Source organism: Akebia trifoliata, chromosome 3 (assembly GCF_017979445.1).
Source record: "Akebia trifoliata isolate Shusen 1 chromosome 3, ASM1797944v1, whole genome shotgun sequence".
Lineage (NCBI taxonomy): Eukaryota > Viridiplantae > Streptophyta > Magnoliopsida > Ranunculales > Lardizabalaceae > Akebia > Akebia trifoliata.
In genome coordinates this window covers 49900730-49922014 of record NC_141377.1, presented here as the reverse complement: position 1 = coordinate 49922014, position 21285 = coordinate 49900730, and the positions used below count along the sequence as shown (strand labels likewise).

At 34.0% G+C, this 21285-nt stretch overlaps 2 protein-coding genes across 2 annotated transcripts; one reads left to right on the top strand and one right to left on the bottom strand.

Moving 5' to 3' along the window:
- Positions 1-2990: 2990 nt before the first annotated feature.
- On the top strand, positions 2991-12233 carry RKD5 (RWP-RK domain-containing protein). The gene is made up of 5 exons (XM_086436377.1): positions 2991-3220; positions 3400-3646; positions 8994-9241; positions 10229-10449; positions 11798-12233. The coding sequence occupies exons 1-5, from the start codon at positions 3157-3159 to the stop codon at positions 11990-11992; spliced, it is 975 nt and encodes a 324-aa protein (XP_086292503.1). The 5' UTR covers positions 2991-3156; the 3' UTR covers positions 11993-12233.
- A 6112-nt stretch (positions 12234-18345) lies between these two features.
- Positions 18346-20584, bottom strand: LOC147407685 (glycosyltransferase family protein (DUF23)). Its single transcript, XM_086436376.1, has one exon. The coding sequence runs from the start codon at positions 20526-20528 to the stop codon at positions 18792-18794; it is 1737 nt and encodes a 578-aa protein (XP_086292502.1). The 5' UTR covers positions 20529-20584; the 3' UTR covers positions 18346-18791.
- Between the last annotated feature and the right edge of the window lie 701 nt (positions 20585-21285).

Here is a 21285-nt window from a genome sequence, read left to right as displayed (position 1 = left end):
AAGTTTCTAACAGAATCAATGCCTTTTAATCATTAAGAATGATTGCCAAAAATACCCTTTTCACGCCAGAAGAAAATTTTATCAATTCTCAACTCTTATTGTATGCATTAAAACTTGGGCAGGGATGAAAAGTTCAAAAAGCCCCTATAGTTTAATTATCTTTCCTGTCCCTTTTGTTTACAACAATAATTATTTATGATGCTATTGCCGCTCCAAGTTTTACTTAAAGCATTTTGAGTCATGTGTTAGTTCTATATTGGAATCATATGAATTGGGGTGATTTAAGTAAAAGTTGGTGTGACAATAGAAACTATCTTATTTATCAAAGGTTTGTATGATGGTAGGGAATATGAATTTCTTGAAAAAAAAAAATTCCCGTTAGAAAATAAAATCCATTATTTGATTATATCTATGAAAATGTCAAAAGGAGAGTTGCTTTGAAGTTTTAGGGTTGGGGTGCTCTGGTGGTGTACCTATCAAGGGACTCATAATTTGGAATTTCTATATGCCACTCCATATAAAAGTGATTATATTTAATTGTTAAACACATACAGGATGGTTTGTAGGCGTGGCCTACCAAAGCAAAAAAAAGAAGACTCATAAGTTAGATTTCATTTGATTAATAGAAATCAATCATCCCATAAACAATATCCCTCTTTTAATTTATAAATTTTTCCTTAACTAAATCTTATTTTAGTAGTTTTCTTTGGTTATGTTTCTCACATGATCCAACCCACAATCTTTGGGATCATTGATTAAATGTTTTTAAAAATCATGCTAGTAATTAATTATTGGGATCAACCAAATGAATCATATTTCATCAGTCAACATTATAATCAGCCATATCTTCAATGAAGGTACATTTCTTCATATATACTTTTATTTACTTCTATTCATGTTATATAATTTTTTTTTTTAATTAATCTCCACAAACCTATTGTAGTTTGTGGAGCTTGATAGTACTAGTCAACAAGGAGGTATTGTAAATCAAGTCACACATTTACGTTGGTCGAATTTGGTGTTGAGCTCGCTAGAAAATTCGGGGGCTTGGCACCTGAAAAAAAAATTTCTAAGGGTATTTTCGTAATTTTATTAATATTATGTAAAACCCTAATTAGGTTTCTTGGGGTATTTATATTTCTCATTTTGGTGAAAAGGTGTAATCTATAACTATGAGTTTTTCTTTATAGTGAAATCGATGCGATTTGTGGACGTACCTCAATCTAGAGGGAATTACGTAAAATTTTTGTGTTTTCTTTGTGTGATTGCATCTTGTGTTTGAAATCCTCGATTTATTTTCTTGTTTCGATTGTGCTTGTTTTCTTAACAAAACCTAGATACTTATCATTATCTCTTAGCTTGATAGGGATTTCTTTTATCATTTGTGTAGTACTTACCGAACATACTTCGACATCCAAGTCAAAAACAAACTGCAAATCAAAGAGAAAGCAAATACATGTTATCTCGATTCTCTCCATTCTATTTTTACGTTTTGCTATTGCTTTTTTTTAGACATTTTAGGTGTAAACTTATACGACATGTTTAAACTACTTCTTTCCCAAGATTTCAGGACATACTTCCTTCTTTGTTTTCTCAGTGTTAATATTTATAGAGAATCTTTGATTTCACAATGAGAATTTGCGATTATCAAGGTTTGAATTTATTTCATTCTATTTTCTTATTATAGAAACCTTCTAGTGTTTATTGGATAATTAGAGATTCATTCCCTCTCAGATAAATAAGGGTTTTGTTAACGTGTGCCCTTAGGGCCCACACATTAAAGTGCATTAAATATGCATTGGGATTTGATTTCCATATCAAAAATGTCCTCAATTTATTTTTTAAACACCCTCTAATGATTGTTCCCGAGGCATATTTAATGCACTTTAATGTGTGCCTTTAGGGCACACATTAACAAGATTAGATAAATAAATAAATAATTACTTCTAAGATGTGAGATTTTCATGACAATTTATGTAAATCACCTCGAGAATGATTTGTTTGATTCGTCAAATGTTAGAGAAATCACACAATACCTATCTTGAGGTGACGTACGTTGCATTGGGTGAAAACCCAAAACTTGCCAACACGTCATTTTCGACCTTCTCTTTTCTTTTAAAATATTCAATCGTAATTAAGTGTTTTTTATCGTTCGATGTTTTTGAAAGTTTGTGCATGTTTAAATCATGTCAAACAATTTTCTTTTATTTTCTCTTTCTAGTGTTATTCATATATTTTAATATAAAAAAAATTAAAAGTTTATCCTTCCGAGCTATACCACTCCTTAAACTCAACATCCTTATCCCATTCATACTTATAAATATCTTAGTTGTTAACATTGTAAGAAGTATATTTGATAGAGTTGTGATGGAGTGGCCTCAAGAATGTACCTCAGATCACATATCGTCAAAGTGTGTAAGAACCATATATGCTTTTCGTTGAATTCTGTGTAGTTAAGGAAGATAGGACAAGAAGGTATGCAGGGTTGATGTAATTGAGCTAGTTTCATACTGTCAGGGTAGATGTAATTGAGTTAGTGCTTGATTTATGAATAGTTTAATCAACGCGTGCTTAAACTGGATATGCATTTGGTTAATATGCCTATGTCTATGCTGTTGTTGGTGCTACTGCTGGTATTGCTGCTGGTTGGGATCGAGGATATTCAAAATGCGTGTAGCATGCATCGTATAATAAACGTAACGTAATGCATTTCCCATACCATAATGATCGATTTTAGGTCGTTGCTTGGTACCAAATCGAGTAGAATGCGTCGTCTATAACAAAACAAGTGCTAATTCTTTCTAGTTTAATCACGTTAGTATTATTCTATTTGATAATAAAAAGTAAATAAAAATTTTATCCAAAAACAGGGGTATGTTTGGTATAAAACTCAATGATAATGGTTGTATGGTACTTTCCTCTAATCAAACAGAAAATAATAAATGCAACAAAAAGAAATTAAATGAAACAGCACAAACCCACAAAAGAAATCAATGAGCCTCTCTATCAAAAATGGAAAAAAAAGTCTCCAAAGCCGACCTGTATAGAAATAAAATCTCTCATATCTTACTCTTGCTCTCTCACCATTTATTATTCTTCTTCAACGCTTCAATCCTACATTTTATATAAACTTCACATAATCATGATTTCTTCTTCATGGATTCCTCTAAAGACCCTCTTCTCTCTGCTCTTGCAGTCTTCAGGAACATCCTCAATGATGGTATAATTATAAATAATTTTTGTTGAAAATTTTAAATTTTCCAGTTTGGTTTCTTCACAGAAGTGATGATAAATCAAACAGAGATACCCCATTTTTTGTATTTTTGTTGTTATTGATCTTTACAATTGATTCAGTTAAATTTTCAATTTTTTTTTTCTTCTCGTTTGGGTACTTTACAGAACTGATAAGGAGCGTTCATGTTTATCGATTCGATGATGGGAACGAAAAAAGGGTGGAGAGAGAGTTCTTGTTCTCGCCTGGTTCTTATATGGAAATAGCAACTCAACCACTTCTCGAATTGTCAGGAGCTCGGGTTTCAGAGCTCTGTCGAGGACGGCTTGTGGGTCTTTGGCTCTGCATACTTGCATTTGAGGCTGATCGTCCATCTATTTTAGTCTCCATTCCTTCTATATTAATGATATCAAGGTACCCATCTCTTTTTTTCTCATTTCCTTCTGTGCTATTGGATTGAACTAAATGGGTGTTCTTCCTAAAGCTTAGATCATGGTTTAGAGAGAAAAAAATGAGTTTTTTTTGGGTAAAGTTATAGTGAATTTGATTCCCTTTTTCTTCTACTATTTTTATGAAAATTGAGTGATTACTGCATGTCAATGAAAACCCATGTTTCAGGTTCCCTTAATGTGTTTAGCTTGTCTTGTAAAATTGCTAATGGGGATTATGTGGGTAGATAGAAACACAATTAAGAAGAAAAGCCTCAATTATTATGAGGATTATTCCAAACAATGTTATAATTGACAAGGATCCCCTTACCTGAGTTTAAAACAACCATTGAAGTTGATTAATGCAATATCCTTATCTTCATTTTGATTCTTTTGAAGATATCTAGTTGATTTTTTTCCTTATGATGTGAAGCCAATCTTAAATGCACTTTTGGGGTTCACTTTCTGACCTTAGAGGCTTCATCTTCAATAGCGAAGGCTAGGAGGTTGGGGGAGCCCGGATTTTCTTGTAGTGGATGCAAGCTATAGTTAATAGCATGGTTGAAGAGCTTGAAGATGACTGGTTTTGGGAGAAAGTTCAAGGGGTTTTAGTTAAAGGTTGAAGAGAAGGGCATTTAGGTCATCTCTATTAGTCTATGAGAGAAGACCTGAGTCAAGGGTGGCAGTGTCATCAGTTTGAAAACTTAGGGTATGTCAAATGTTCACCAAAACACCTACATGCCCTTTTTGACCTTGGTCTTCTCCAATAGACTAGTGGCAACATGACCTCATTGCTCTCGTATGCAACCTGAAACCAAAAACCCTTTGATTTCTCTTCCCAAAACCAGCCACCTTCAACCTCTTGTGTAAAAAAATTTACCCTAGTTTTCAACCTTAAAATTAATTTACTTTTAACCTTCAAATCTAAAGAACAAGATAGGATTTTTAAAATAGAAGACGATGAGGATGTTCTTATAGGAAATTCTAGGGTTTTCTAAAGTTATTAACGCGATGTTCAAAATGATGGCTTGAAGATGAAGATAAATAGATTAGATCAAAGTTAATTTACTATAGAGGTTGAAGAGCTTGAAAGTGGCTAGCTTTAGGAAGAAAACTGGCTGAGTTATCTCATATATTTGCCAAAGCATAGTGAGGTCTTTGAATCAACTAAAAAAATGAGGAGGGGGGAGCAACATGGTTAAAGGGGGCATGTTATCAGCTTTTAAACACAGGGGTATGCCAAATAATCACCGAAATCTAGGGATGTCTAAATACTCAAAAAAACGAGATGGGGGAGGGGGTGCAGCTGGCCCCTGCTTGGAGGCCCCCACTTGGGACACATTAATATTTCTAAAGAAATATTGCCAGGACATGGATCTGAAAGTGATAAAAGACCTTGTAGAGGGAAGCCTATGTAAACGTCATCCAAATGCTATCTTTCCCTGCTCCATGCAAGTTCACCTATGGTTGTAAAACATAACTTTATAGAAGAATTTTTCATTGTTATATGATTGTGTGAAATGTGATATTCTTGATTTGGATAAGGAAATTGGAGTTAACAACGGCATATATCAATGACCTAGGTGACTTGGAGGTTCTATATTTTTTTATGAGTAAGCAGACGTAGAAGTTCTAAAGAGATCTGTTTGCAAATATGTCTTTTGAAGTTTACCAACTGATGAAGAAAGCCTATTGAATATGTTGTGATAGGCCTTGTTTTTATTATGGATAGTGCGGCTGGTGCATGCAGATTGTATAGTCAAGTTGAACGCCACATCACCTCTTGATGTTGCCACAGTCTCTAAATTCGGTGACTTATTTTAAAAGTCGCGATTAAATCACAATTTTTTTTCTTCACCGATTCAACCACAAACTTCATGATTAAATTGGAAAAGATGAAAGACAGTCTTGATACACTAATAAGAGGAGATGAATTTGATGAAGATGGTGGTGACTTTTGCTGCAATTAATCCTCATAATATAGTGTGTTATAGTAAGGGTTTTTCTGTTTTGGAACACACTAATCAACCAATACCCTTAGAAGGCATAGCAAGTTAATCAGATTAAATTCCCTTTACAAGAGAGCAATTTTCCCCAACTCGAAAAGTATCCCATCTAATAGATAATGTTTTTTTTTTTTGGTAAGTCAAATATCTAATAGATCATGTTTGCTTCTCAATTTTCATAAGTATGGAACTTTAGTACACAACTTTTTCAAAACCATTCTAGGTCAGTGGAGGTAACGTGCATGTTTCATCAAGGTTTGTTGGTGTTGATGGCTTTGTTGTATCATATACTAGAGTTCACCCGTTCCTATGGCACGGGCATCCTCTTTGGGGGTTAAAGGGGTAAAAGAGGAAGAACAATAAAATTGGAGGAGTATTATTAAAACAAATTGGGGTTGAAGGGGTAAAAGGGGAAGAATTGAAAAGTTAGAGGGGTATTATTTAAAAAAGGGAGGCGTTGGAGGAAGAGGGTGAAGACAATAAAGTTAAGAGGGAGGATGAAAGGAATAAAGTGAAATCTTTCTAGTCTGACGAGACGTTTGTCCGTCATAAGTGGGTCCTACCGTTGTGTTTTATTAAGGTGGTAGAAGCATAAAAAAAAATAAAGTTGAGGAATATGTAATAAAGTTAAGAGTGATTTACTGAGCAGACCTATCTGTTGCAATTTTATTACAAAAACTCCCTTACTTTATCAAGGGGAAGAATAGTAAAGTTAGAGGGGTATTATTGAAAAAAGGGAGGGGTCGGAGGAGGAGAGTGAAGACATTAAAGTTAAGAGGGAGGATGAAAGCAATAAAGTGAGATCATTGTAGTTCGACAAGAAGTTTATCCCCTACTGTTGTGTTTTATTAAGGGGGTAGAAGCGGAAAAAAAAAAAGAGTTGAAGAATATGTAATAAAGTTAAGAAAGATTTACTGGCCAGACCTATCTGTTGCAATTTTATTACAAAAACTCCCTTACTTTATCAAGTTTTTTACGTGAACAAACATTACTTTATCAATCATGCTACCATGACTAAGTATTATTTCAAATCTTATTAAAGGTTGTTGGGCCCACATGGATTATCAAATTAGCAAATCCAAGAGCACATCCTTCTAGGATCATGGAAAAAATCAAATTCAAAAGAAAAAAAAAAATGAGCTTGACCGTAGGTGCTGAAAATGGAAGGCTACCAAGCTCCCAACTTTAAAACTAAAATAAAACAGTGAAAATTAACTTTTTTTTCATTTTTTTTTTAAGTTCTTAGGATTTTGTCCTTTATTACCCTGTGATATCAAATCATGTTTTTGGATGCCACTAATTGATACGATTAGAATCCAGTCCAAGATATGTTAAGTAACAAATTAATCGTATAAATTTGAATTTTATGACGTGGATCCCCACTCCAAGGTTTGTTGGTAACAAACTTGATAGAGTGAGGTTTGGTGGGTAACAAACTTCATAAAGTAAGGTTCCTTTGGAGTTGTCCGAACTCCAAGGGAGTTTTTGTAATAAAAATGAAATAGTTGGATTTGCTTAGTAAATCTCTTTATAGTTAAAGGAAGTGAAGAGAAAAGACAAAAAAGTGTGGTATAGGTAGATGGGACATTTGTTCAACCACAAAACTATAGCTGAGGGAATGTTTATCTCCATCTCAGAAACACAAAACTGTAGCAACTCAGTTGTGTTTTATAATATAGATGTTGGTGTAATATCCAAATAGTAGAGTTGTTTTTCATTGTGCATTTTGGTAATTTCCTTTATCTAATTGGGCTTTGATTTTTATCCTTTCTTTCTTTTGTTATCAACTACACCCCTAGAAGGATTGTGTCACTAAGATTATATGTGGATGTATAAAAATATCCAGAAAGTACAGTTGTTTCTCATTCTGCATTTTGGTCATTTCTATTATATAATGGGGCTTTGATCTTATATTTACTTTCTTTATCTTATTTTGTTAACCAACCAACTACTCCAAAAGACCGATCTGTTGGAGAACGGGAGAACTATGAATATAAGAGGGTCACGGGGCTAAACTGGGGTATGACACACCTGAGAGTGGAGGAAAATATACACTCAACACTTTCCCTCACCCATAAGGTTGGAAAGATTCGGACCCGTGACCTATGGGAACCTAGCGCTCTAATACCATGTTGACAACCATTTACCTCGAAAGACCAATATGTTGGTGAAGGGTAGAACTATGAATATAAGAGGGTCATGGGGCTTAGCAAGGGTATGATACACCCAACAGTGGAGGAAAATATACACTCAACATATTTGAAGGGATATTTTTCTGCAATTAAGGAGGCTGAAGGTTCTATTTCCCAATCTTGGTTGTGGTTCCATAAATTCCTTTTTTAGGTGTTAGCCAGCGAATTCTCTATGTATGGTTGTGATGGTCAATGTTGTTAAATAGCATATGCTGTGCTGTATGACTAGGCATATACTATGCGCATGTGGTTCACACATAGCATATGTGATAGCATAACAAAAAAAAAAGTTTAAAAAATGTGCAATTATTATAACAGTCCTAGAAAATATTCCTGTAAACTTTAGTCTCAATATGATTTTAATTTATTACATTTGCATGTATAACAAGTATGCAAGCAGGTAGAATGCATAAACTCATGAAATTGAACAAAAAAAAATCATGAAATCATTATTAACTATAAGAAACTAAATTATAAATGCTTGACTTTTATTTGATTGTAATTTATTACATTTGCTTGACTTGGTCCTTGTAGACTGCTAAAATCTTGACTCTTGAACCTTGCCTAAGTCGCTTCTTGGCTTCTTACTTTGGCTTGCTTGAGAAGGTAAGATAAGAAGTAGAAATAGACGTATAAGAACTGAGAAAATAAGTTGTAGACTAAAAAAAGAATTAGTAGAACTAGAGTAGTAGAAAATGAGGAGTGAGTATATGAGTGTATGTAAATGTGTGATTTGGAGTGTAACACATGTGGTCCTTTAGATGCATTGAGAGTGGTAGGAATGGGTATTCATAGAGGTGTTTGATGAAGAAAACATAAAATAAAAAAAATAAAAAATAGTGCTTAATAGTCAGATTTCTGACTGTTGGAACAAGTATGTCATCGCATACTGCATATGCGCTTATGTGGCCTCATTTGACAAGTATGCAGAGACGCTGGACTTTTGATGTCATTTGCAAAACCAAACCAAAACTTGTTAATACATATTTTTCTTCAGTGGTGATGCTTATAGTTTGAGCATAAATTTTCTTATCTGCATTATTAATCAACATATGCCCATAGTTGTTTTTATGCAAATACGTTTCTTTCTATTTTATGTAAAATTTATTATTCTGCCTTCTTTTTTTTTTTCCAGAAATCCCAAGCTGAAATTGATCCCAACATTGGCCGATGATCTTCAAAAGGTCTTCCAATTGAGGTACAGAACAGAAAACAAAGAGACATCACAATCTGCAAGTGAAGAAATGTCTGAACAGAACAAAGATAATCACCTTCACTCAAAGAGAATGTTGCCCGTGTTTGATCAAGATCTTAACTGTCTTCCTTATCCCATTGATACACCAAGTTTATCAGAAAATCAACAAGATGACCAAGGTGTCGGAGGTTAGAAATATTTCCCTAAATCAACATTTTCCTTGCAATCGAAAGAATGCCTGTCATATTTCTTTTACTCTCTCTGTAGTGGAAAATTTTCTAATCTCTGAACCAGGAAAAGGATTGGTGGTTGGTGTGAGTAGTAAAATGTGTGTTTTTATAACAAATAGCATGATGCGGAACTGGGAAGCTAGGTTGTTTGACAGTCATAGCAACTTCATCTTAGTTTTGTTTGTGATCAAACAATGTTTTGCACTTTTGCTTAACCCGCTTTGTTATATAATCTTTATGGGGAGGAAGTGACTTCACTTGTGATCGTGAATCGGACGATCTTTGAGGTGTTACAGCAGGTCACATTGTTTTAGTGACCAACAGCCCCAGTTTGCCAGTTGTGCCAAAATGATCACCAACATTAGATGCTTATCTTAAGTTAAATTACATAATAAAATATTCAATGTTAGAAATTTTCTGATAACTAAGAGTTGTGAATTTTCTTTCTAAAGCAGTTTAAATTTTTACTAATTTTTTTAATTTTAAATTTGTTTGTACCATTTTCAGTCCAGAGAATGTGAATCATTTAATTGCATGAAATCATACTAGTGAGATATGTTTTATTTTCTGGTGAGTTGAATTAACATTTTTCTTCTTTTCAGATTTAAGAGTGAAGCTCAACTACCACTTATTTTTCTATCATGGTTTCTTTAGAATATCATAAACTGATGCGACTCAGTGAAGTCCGAGTTGACTTGCATGGGTCATCAATCATCATGAATTGGAAAACATTGGGCTTTGGCTGAATCTTGTTGACTCTGACTCAACACAGCCAGTAAAACTAAAATGCTTAGGTTGGGTCATTCAAACACAATTTGGTTTTGTCTAGTGGAGACCTAATCTCTTATGCAACCTAGTAAAAAACCATGACAGTTAAGGATATTTCATCTAGTTGTCACCCCATGATTATTTTCACCTTCTTGTAACTTCAAAGAATTATTGCAGAGGATGAAGGGACCAAGAAGAAAAAGAGAGCAGCAACGGAACATGTAGCCAGACTAGCTTTAGCCGATCTTGCAAAGTATTTTGATGTTCCGATTGCAGAAGCTTCAAGAAAGCTGAGTGTTGGACTAACTGTACTGAAGAGGAAGTGTAGGGAATTCGGCATCCCTCGTTGGCCACATAGGAAGATCAAATCCCTTGACACCCTCATACATGATCTCCAGGTACCGTTTCCCTTTCAACTTCTTAGTTTTTTGTGTTGAATTACATATGTGGTTTTCTTGGTAATGGATCAAATTCACCCTTTCTATGTTAATATGGTGCATGAAGAAATAGAACTCTGTTGAAAATTCTTGGATGATAATTTCATGAACCCTTATAGGTTATTTATAGATATTACATCTACCAAGATATAAAAACTAATCTAACATAAAAGATTTTAATTATCAATGCTTCCTAATATAGAATATCCTATACTAAATACATCATTCTCCATCACAACCTACCATTTGCAAGGAGATACATTGACAATGATGCAATTCCCTAACCCCCTCCCACAATTACATGGTCCTTTTGAGAAAGAAAATGCACTTAAGTTCATTAATAATTGCTCTAGATCTCATTAAATGACTCATTCATAGATCACCGTAATTCAATCATGCTTGTTAGTGATGGCCTATTTGTGAAGTCCCTCATTGTTGTATCCTACTTTTTTTAGTATGTCAGAGTCGGTGGTTCACAATCCTAGGTCTGTCATGATCTCTTTTAGGAGCATACAAAGTAGGATCATGCAACTTAAATAAAAGAACTCTTGTTGGAGAGATTTTGAATTGAGAGAGAGATGAAGGTGTGGACTAGGGAGATTTGTAGAGATATAGTGGAAGGTGTGATTTTTATTGAAGGAAACTAAAACGGAAATAAAGAAGACGAAGAAGAGATTTAGGTTTGGTGCACTAAGATCGTGCTCTCAATAGAGTTTAGGCTTTGATAGCATGAAGAAATAGATCTTCATTGAAAATTCTTGGATGATAATTACGTAAGCCCTAGTAGGGTATCTATAGACCCTACATCAACCAAGATATAAAAACTAGCTTAACATAAAGATTCTAATTATCAATGCTTCCTTATATAGAATATAAATTATGTCCTTTTCCATCACAACCTACCATTTGTGATGAGATGCAGTGACAAGGATAGAATGTATCTCATGCATCTTATTCTCTAACTGTGCACATGTACAGTTTGTTTTGGATACCATCTTTATGATTCATCATCATCATCTATGCTTTGACCTAAATGTGGGGGTTACACGAGCCCTATTTCGTTATTCAACTCATTCTTGAGCCACATTTGACTGAAAACACTAGTAGTTGTTAAGCACGAAACCACCTAAAATTGATTAGGTTGGATCATAATCATATAGCAAGTGGTAGTGCTTTACCCAACAATTGTAAGACAATCAGATTGTTTTAATGGTGTCGAATGCATACATGCATACATACACACTTTCATGCATCTGATGGCATTCATCTCTTAAAAATATATAAAATTTTCTTTAAAAAATTATTTCAGGAAGAGGCGGAACGTCAGGAGCAAGAGAACAAAGCAGCAGCCATGGCAGTGACAAAGAGGCAAAAGATGCTAGAGAGCGAGAAAGAAAGCATAGAGAAGAAACCCTTCATGGAGATAAAGAGTGAGACCAAGAGATTCAGACAAGATGTCTTCAAGAGAAGGCATAAAGCTAGAGCTCTTAATAACAAAAGCTAATCAATCTCATTCTCACCCAACTTGGACAGCATCAAGAACTCAAGGATGAAAATAAGAGTGATAACTTTTGCTTCTAGAATGTTAAAGACTCGCCAACTTTTCCTTAGTACCTTTCTGCTTCTAATAATGACTAGATGGATTGTGAATTTCTGAATCAAAACTTGACTTGGGTTTCCTTTTATTTTTCAATAAAATGTTTTGAGAACAATAACAGCAAATATGGTAGGTGTTTTTTTGGGTCTGCTAATTATGATTTTATCATTTTCTCCATACAAAGTTCATCAAATTTAGGATTATTAATTGCTCAGGTACCAGTTATCGGTTGGTTTATAGTCGGATCCGCTATGAATTGGTATATGTAGGTGCCAGGGGTGCAACTTGGTCTGGTTCAAATCGAGAACTTTGGATTGGTTTGCTTCGGTTTATAATAAATTTCGGTTTGGTTCTGAGTTAACAAAATAGAGAACCGACCAATTTGGTTTAGTTCTTGGTTCATGCCTTGCATAGAACCGAAACCTTATATTAATAAAATTATATATAAATATTATTAATCTATTTAATAAATTATATCCATTTTTTATAGATAAATTGATTTTTTTTTTTATGGATAGATTAATGACTTTTTTTTTTTTTTAATGTATGGGTTAATGACTTTCTTTAATTGATAGAAAAACTATTGACATTTTTTTTTTTTTTTATAGAATGAATATATTAGATTCTTTTTATTGATGGATAGATTAATGACACATTATATGAGATTTTATATTCATATTTATTTATTTTTATTAAAAATATATTGATTCAATTAGGTTGTTAAGATATTGGCAACCCTCGAACCGAACTGAACCAAACCTACCTTAGCTCGGTTCGGGTTGATTTGATTCTACGGCAATTTGGTTCAGTTCTGATTCTCATTTAATGGAACCAACCTAAGTTGGTTCAGTCCCAATTTTGCCCTACATCGAACCAAGTTGCACCCCTAGTAGGTGCTAGTTATGTACTTATGTATGGAGAAAGTGTTCATTTTGAAGAGTGTCCACTCATGTGTTATTTGTAGATTATGTAATGTTAGTGGTGAGAGATAAAATAAATTAGAAATCCAAGAACTGCTTGGTGAGCCTATAGTTTTAAAATAAGTGGCAAAAATATATATGATAAGCAATCCAAATTTAGTAAGCACACACAGAGAAAAACCCAATATAAATGAATAGTCAGTGAAATATCCCAGAATTTACTGTTTTCGAAATTGTATAGAATGTCTATAGAATGATGTAAAACTAAAATCAAGAAAAATAAATCAAGAAGAGATGGAAGATGAAGGATCAAAGATGTCTCTTTGAATAAACTTTAAAAACTAACTTAAAAGAGAATGAAAATACCTCTAAAACCAATATTAACTTTCAAATTTAAAATACTCGAAAACTTTTCGAAACAACATTCTGAAGGCTCGAGAGACCAACTAACCATTTTGGAGTTTTAAACTAAATTGAAAATTTGATTCAACCTCAAATAAATATGCTATGATGGCTGGGGAATCAGATGACCTTAGGGAGTGTTTGATTGCACGGAAAAAATTTACCTTGCAAATCATTTGTTTGAGCACGTCATGAAAAATCATGCAAAAAATCTCTTTGTGTTCTTTGATTTTAATTGGATTGTAGAGGTTTTTTGTTGAACTTATTTTTTATTTTTTTCTAATTCTAGCCTTACTAACTTGGTAAGATTTCAAATCTTATAAAGGTTGTTAAGTTCCTCTTGTGACATCTAAAAACATGATCCGATCCACGGGGATGTAGAGAATAAAATTATGAGGAAAAAAAAAACTATGAATGTTATAGGAATAAAAAGCCTAAGAAAGGTTATTTTTTGTAGTTAAAATTTTATTTTAAATCTAACTTAGTAAGGAAAGTGTTTTTCGTGAAGAAAATTAAATAGAAGGTATTATAAGAAAATGTACAAGTATCTAAAGGGTTTATTTGTAATTTAAAATCATAATTAAATAGTTTTTAAAGATTATATAATAAAAGAAAGGATATTTTTGTAGTTTTGAAAACTAATCATCATGATTGTAAGGCTGGTGATTGCAATTTTATTGATTTTTTAACAAAAATGAACTTGCTTAAATCATGTTTAAACGTAAAAACTGAGGGAATTTTATGAGATCCAAATTTGGTGTTGTGTGAAAAATCATTTTCTTAGGGGGGAGGGGTGAGAAAAGATTTGCCAGCCCAAGGGGCAAATCTCATGAGAGAAAAAAAACGTTTGTCCCATTTTTTTTGTATTTGTTTTGCACTCAAACAACGTTAAATTGAAGTTGTCCATGATAAATTATTTTTCTTAGAGTTTGTCGTGCAATCAAACATACTTTTAATAGAATGGTAATGAGAAGAAGTTTAAGATTTCACCACAACGTCATAAAATTAGAGTTAGATGACAATTCAATTAAAAGAATAGAAATGCCAACTATGAAACTGAAAGTTCAATAATCAATAAATAACATCTATATAATAAAACACAATGTTGAGACCCACTTGTAAGGGATAAACATTCCATCCAATTATAATGACCCCACATTATTGTTTTTCTCCTATCCTTTCAACTTTATGATATTTACTTTCCTCCTTCTCCACCTCTTTCTTTATTTCAATAATACCCTTTTAATTTCACTATCTTCCTCTTTTATCCCTTTGAACCCTAATTTATGTTTAATAATTCTCTTCTAATTTTATTATTTTTTCTTTTTTACCACCTAAACCTTCAACATGGATTAAGTCTAGTATTCATTGTTTCTCTTAAAATTTATTTTGGTGTCACAAGAAGACTTCATACTTGAAATTCCATGTGGCAATCGACCTAAAAAAAAATCTAATTGGTGATTTTTAGTTGTTGGATTCAAACAAGTACTTTAGATGTCGGTTCAAAAAAGGTGACATGTGATCAGATAACAAATAAACCGTTTTCAAAGACTATGTTTGCCTGTTTGGAGTATTCACCATTTGCTTATGACCGTCCTAATTAACGTGATGAGGGACTACTATCTATTTGAACAATCATACATGGCGGGCTATGTACAAGGTTAGTTAAAAGTCTATGTCAACGGTCAACCTCACAGGTGTTCTCTTATTTTTGTTTCTATGTGACCATTTTATTTTATTTATGTAATAAATAAATAAATTCACTTTAATTTATTAAAATAAACTTGTGTTGGAGTGACCTCAACGGACGTGGACAACTTAATGTGGTGGCACATGTTTGTAGATGCATTTTACTTGTATCTTGAAAAAAAAAAAGCATCTACAGCATGCACGCTCCACCACATCAAGATGTCTCTTGTGTGTCTCCCATTGAGATCACTCCAGCATTAGTCATTAAAATAATGTGGACTATGTGTTTTGCTTGATTTTCAGAAGATACTTATTTATGGAAGAGTTGTGATTTTATAGAGTTGTTATAACACCATAAGAAAGAGAATGACAAAGGTTGTGGTTAAAATTTGAAACTACAGCAATCTGAGTAGCTTCTTTGAATTCTTCGACAGTTCCCCTTAAAACACTTTGATGATTCGTTGGGGAATTTGACAACTCTAAGCTCTTTCATATTCTCATCAGTTATGATACATGTCAATTGTCATCTATTTGATGATTGTAAACTTGAGGGCCTCTTGGATGTGCCCATTCGAAAATAGTTCATGGTGATTTTTCACTAGTCTTCATTGTTTGCATCATAAATGCTTTGGTTCTCCTATGTGGATCATGATGTCAGGTCATGGGATGAGTCACTACATTTCGTGATATGTATCAGATTTGTGTTAGATTTTTTTGTTCACCCACTCTTCCCTACGGCGATTATTGAGGGTGTCAATGGAGAGGTTCCAATTCCTAAAATAATTAAAACCAAAATTGATAAGTATTTTTTCAGATCAGATCCTATTGGTTCTAGTTTCAATTCTCAATTTGATGGGACCAAACTCAGAATCGTCATAAAACTTCCCTTTTAAGTGATTTTAACTAATGATTTTGGTTTTTAATTAGTTCGATACCTAGAACTCAACTCTAATTAGTTTCAATAAATAATTATCCAAAACTATTATCAAATCTCATTCCTATTAATTATGGTTAAATTAGGGCATAAAATGGGTCGGATTTTATTCGAAATTCGAGTGAGTCAAATCCGAATTTAATCGATTCAATTCTTTCTAGTATATCAGAATACAATGGGTCAAATATGACTTCATGTCTCTTGACTTGAGTTGGATGCAAATCCATCCCTATATCCGTCTAGATGCAAATGATATATTACTTTCAAAATTATATTTTATGTTTTTCAAGATATCTTTCTTCAACCAACAAGTTTTAGATAAAGTGGTCAAGACATGCATCTCTTCAAAAGGGAGATGTCTTGAGTTCAAACCTCATTTTCCCTACCCTTAAAGATTTTCCTTAAAATAACTTACGGAGAGGACTCATTCGAATCAATTAATTCGATCGAGTCGGATCCACATATGGTTAAGTGGAGCAAAATGTTCAAAAAGGGAGATGTCTTGAGTTCAAACCTCATTTTCCCTACCCTTAAAGATTTTCCTTGAAATAACTTACGGAGAGGACTCATTCGAATCAATTAATTCGATCGAGTCGGATCTACATATGGTTAAGTGGAGCAAAATGGTTCGAACGTGATTTTATCTAATAGGATTAGGATCCGAATAAAAATTAAAATATGGATATGAATATACTCATTTCCAACCCGAACCCATGAACTCACCTATTGGGATTGATTCTTAAAAGGAGAGTTGACATATGTCGCAAATAATGTCTCTAAATGATGGATTTTAGCCATTTCATTCGTGTGCTTCAACTTTTTATGAACAAACTTAAAAAGATATATGTGTTGGATCAACCTCAAAAATACCATGAAGGTATAGTACTGATATAATTGGCGGGGCTTAAAATGGTACGGATATTATCCAAAATTCAAGTGATTCGAATCCAAATTTAGCTGGTTTGGTTGCATTAAGTATATTCAAATTAAAATATAATTTGGATTTAGGTTGATGTCCCTTAACCTAAGTTGGATCTGAGTCGGATACGGTTCCATCCCTATATCCACTAAGATCCGAATGATATATCAAGTAATGTTTTCCATTTTTTCTCATAAAAAATCAACCTAAAAACTCTTTCCCTATCTCTAACCTTTTTTTTTTTTTTTTCCTTCCTCAAAGTGATGATTTAGTGTCAAGGTTGTCCAAAAAGAGTGTTTTGATCAATTATTTGGATTAAAAAATAATCGATCTAGACAATCGTAGCCCTAAAACAATGAATCCAATTGTCGAGATTGATGGTTTATAAATGTTGATCTAGTCGGCTTATCGATGATTATCTCGATGCATGTTTTAATCATATTTTTATGTTTGTATGTCAAAATAGGTCTATCATCATCGAGTTCAATGGTTTGAATGTTGATATTGACATTTCAAAAGTCGATCTCATCAATTTAAACATCAATCTTAATGATTTAATAAATTTATTCTTATGCTCAAAGTCTACCTACAATTAAGAGAGACGGTAAAGAATGTGTCAACTAGCTTAGTTGGTAAAGTCTTTGGGTGATGATACCAAAGACTTGGGTTTAAATCCCACTAGCACCAAGTTATTGAACTCAACAACTCTTTAAGAGTTGATCTTGATGATATAACTAATTTGTTGTTATACGTGCAAAGAGGGAGAGCGGGTTAGGAAGAGAGAACAAATATTTATTTTAACATTATAATATATGCATTTTTGCTATTTAGGAATATTTATCTAGTGTCGAACTTGAAAAATAGAAGATTTTGAATCATCGAGGTCAATGTTTGAAGTGTCAAGATCAATGCTTCAAAACTTTGATCTCTAACACTATAAACATCGATCTCGAATATTAATTTTTATTTTACTTTTTTCAACCTCAACACCGGGTAGATCTTTCCAAGATGCAACAATGGTGAAACTGGCACTTGTATCAAACATTATGAGTATGATGTTTCTCCATTTGTTATCACAAATGGTCAAAATAGATCTAAAAATTACATCTAAATCTTTAAAATTATCATCTCATTCACCATCAATGTTCACAAATCATTGGAATGTATCGAGATTGTTATGTGTGAACTGATTTCTTTATTAGAGAAGATTAAAAGTTGAGTATTAAGAGTGAAAAGTATTTTGGATTAAAAAAAATTTATTTCTATAGTAAATGGAAAGTTACATTTTTGCTAAAAGAAATCAATTAAAGGAAATGAAAGTTCAATTAAAGTTACGTGAAAAGAAAGAATAAGAAATAACCAAACAGGAATCCCATTCAAATAAGAAACTGACCCGTCATTTTGGCCCTCATGGCGGTGTACTAATGCGACTTATCAACGGTTGTGATGTTTGACAGATAAAACGTTCCGACCCTTTTTATATTTTTCAGTCATGAGATTTTGAAAATTACAAGAAGTTCCACCAACCCCATTACTCCATCAGCCTTAACAAACTGATTTGATTGACGAAATATGCCAAAAACCATAATAGAACTAACCAACATTTGACGTTTCTTTCTAAAATTCCATCGATTAATTGTAAAAAACATAATCTTTTCTTTCAAACAAAAAAATGTATAAAAAATACAAAATTAATTTCTCCCCACAGTTTTAGTCTCTTTTTTTACCTGTTGTGTTTCATGTATGTCACTTTCTCAGCTTGAACCGGTGGGTCATGATGTTCCCATCCTTTGGTCCTAACCACTACACATCTATGTTGAACCCATCTCGAACCAATTGTCCTTACTCATCTTGCCAAGCCATCTTGTACCCCTTTGTCGAACCTGACTTGAACCATCTTCGAGTAGCCTCCTTTAATCTATTATCATGCACCTCACAGAACCGTTGAGCCCATCCCTTCGGCTCAATCGCTTCAAATCCTAATCCTGGGGTTCTATCCTTCGACAAAGGGTTCACCACTTGTTTCCAATCAACAACATAAGCTGACACCCGTCTCCGAAACTTCAACTTAAATTCCGACCAAGCTTGATACTTATAGTGATTCACCACCCCATCTACCATAGACAATCTCTTCACCTTGTACCCTTTCTTCAATTGAAAATGGTGTATGACATTAAGCAAAGATGTATTGATCGCATCGAGCAACACTATAGATTTGTGTCTTTGCTCTATTCTTCTTCGACACGTATAACCTTGTGTCACTCCCCTAATTGGGTGTGACCTTTGGTTCGAGGGCCCAAATTCGAAACACTTAATCGAAATTTGTCCAATTGGATACGAACGAGATTGCAATTGGGTTTCTGATAATGACGACGATAACAATGATGGTGGTGTAAGTTTGGCCCTTGGCAAGAGAGATTTTAACATATGATTTGATGCGTGTGATGCATTAAGCCATGATGGGGAGAAGATGAATTCATCAACATCTATGTATGTCATCCATGTACATGAATCCCTAGCATACATGGCACAATGTGAGAACCCAGCCTCTTGTGTCTTGGGCCAAGGCCACAAAATCGTCTTCACGTTATATTCTTCTAGAAGCTCTTCAACGACTTTTTCCAAGTCATCATCGCTACCATTATCGTACAATATGAACTTTTCTATACCCATCTTCGAATGATACACGACCCATTCTCTCAAGAACTTAGCCGCGTTGTACACCATCGTACATGCACACAATAGCGATTTATCATCTTCTTCTGCTACATTACGCTGAGGTGTATAATACGCTACCGAGTTCACAATTTTCTTTTGTTCCCCTCCTACTTCGAGTGAAATTTTGATTTTCTCTTCCCCGCCAAGAAACAAACGATTTTGATCCTTTACGTTAGGGTGACGGCACCGAAACACCTCTTGATTAGAGCTTGTAACAGCTGTTTTAACGGAGTTATTAACGCCGTCACCGAATACGCAACGAAGCTCCTCTGGAGAACGATTAACCCCTTGACGATTGTTAACGCCTTTAACGAACAAGATAACGTCGTTCTTCGTCGAGAGAGATTCGTAAGCAAGAAAACTCCATCGAAACATCTCTGTCGATTCTGATCCTTTCTCAGGGAAACTTCCGGGAGATCTCGTCAGGATTGGCCGGAATAACGGACGAAGTCGTCGGACACTGTTGGGAAGAACGCATCTGAAGGTCACATGGTTACTGAAGTGTAAGATTCCTGCTGGTTTTGCCGGAGAAGTAGCGTTGTTTTGGAAAATACAGGAATATCCATTGCCGGAATCTGACGACAATGGATTATCTGATGGAACGATGAGGAGGACTTCCCAATCGGGAAAAAGGATTGAATCTGGTTGTGGTTCGATGAAAGAGGTGACATGGCGGTAGAAGCGATGGCTGTGATCTTCTGTGAGGGCGAAGTTTGGACGGTTGAGATTGCTTAGAATCGCTGGAGATGGACGGGTTTGTTCACCTGGAGAGACGTTGCGAGAGAGATAGAGAGAGAAAGAAGCGAAGAGAACAATGGAGGTGAAGATGGAGAGAAAGGTTGTACGGCTTTTCCGTCTCATAGTTACAGAGCGAAGAGAGAGAGAGAAGGAGAGGAGGATGTATGTGGAGAGGAGAGAGAAGCGGCGTTTATAAAGTTTCTATATTTTCTGCTTGTGTTTTATAGTGTGTAACGATGTTGGATACACAGTGTCCAGCAACGACTGAGATGAGAAGATCTCCGAGATTCTATTTGGACACGTGTAGTGTTTGATTGTTATTTAATATATGAAGTTTATTTAGATTTTGTATATCAAATTGTTCTTGGCCCAATCAGGTTTGAATCTGATACTAAATCGACTCTGAACCAATCTGAATTGTGTATGTCGATTTGGACCATTGGATGATATCAACATTAATGGTTACGATTTGGTGATTCAGATTCTGTCGTGCTTGCAGTACCACAATATCATATTTCTTTATTTCCAACTTTTTTAATTTGTGTTTGTTTGGAATTTGGGTCAGATTCGGTGACGGCTTTTCGCAGGGGAGGGCGGATTTTTAACGAGTGTATGTGAAGGATAGGGAGTCAAATACAGGCAGCCCCCCACGTTTATGGAGGCTTTTACTTGTCTGCACTTTGGATGTCTTTTTATATTTAAAAATTTTCTGTTCCAAACATACCCCTTTTTAAAGCAAAAAAATGTGTAAAATATAATTTTATTATTTAATTTAAAAAAATTCTGTTCCAAAAATACCCCCTCTTTTAGAAAAATAATTTTATTATTTAATAAATATTAAACATAAAACATAAATAAAATAATATTTTATAAGGAGTTC

Excerpts from the sequence above, each read along its gene's own strand:
- LOC147407685 (XM_086436376.1), bottom strand. The coding sequence starts at position 20,528 with ATGAGACGGAAAAGCCGTACAACCTTTCTCTCCATCTTCACCTCCATT.
- RKD5 (XM_086436377.1), top strand. The coding sequence starts at position 3,157 with ATGGATTCCTCTAAAGACCCTCTTCTCTCTGCTCTTGCAGTCTTCAGG. Across the intron at positions 3,221-3,399 it reads CAGGAACATCCTCAATGATG|AACTGATAAGGAGCGTTCAT; the intron begins GTATAATTATAA and ends GGTACTTTACAG. Across the intron at positions 10,450-11,797 it reads CCCTCATACATGATCTCCAG|GAAGAGGCGGAACGTCAGGA; the intron begins GTACCGTTTCCC and ends AAATTATTTCAG.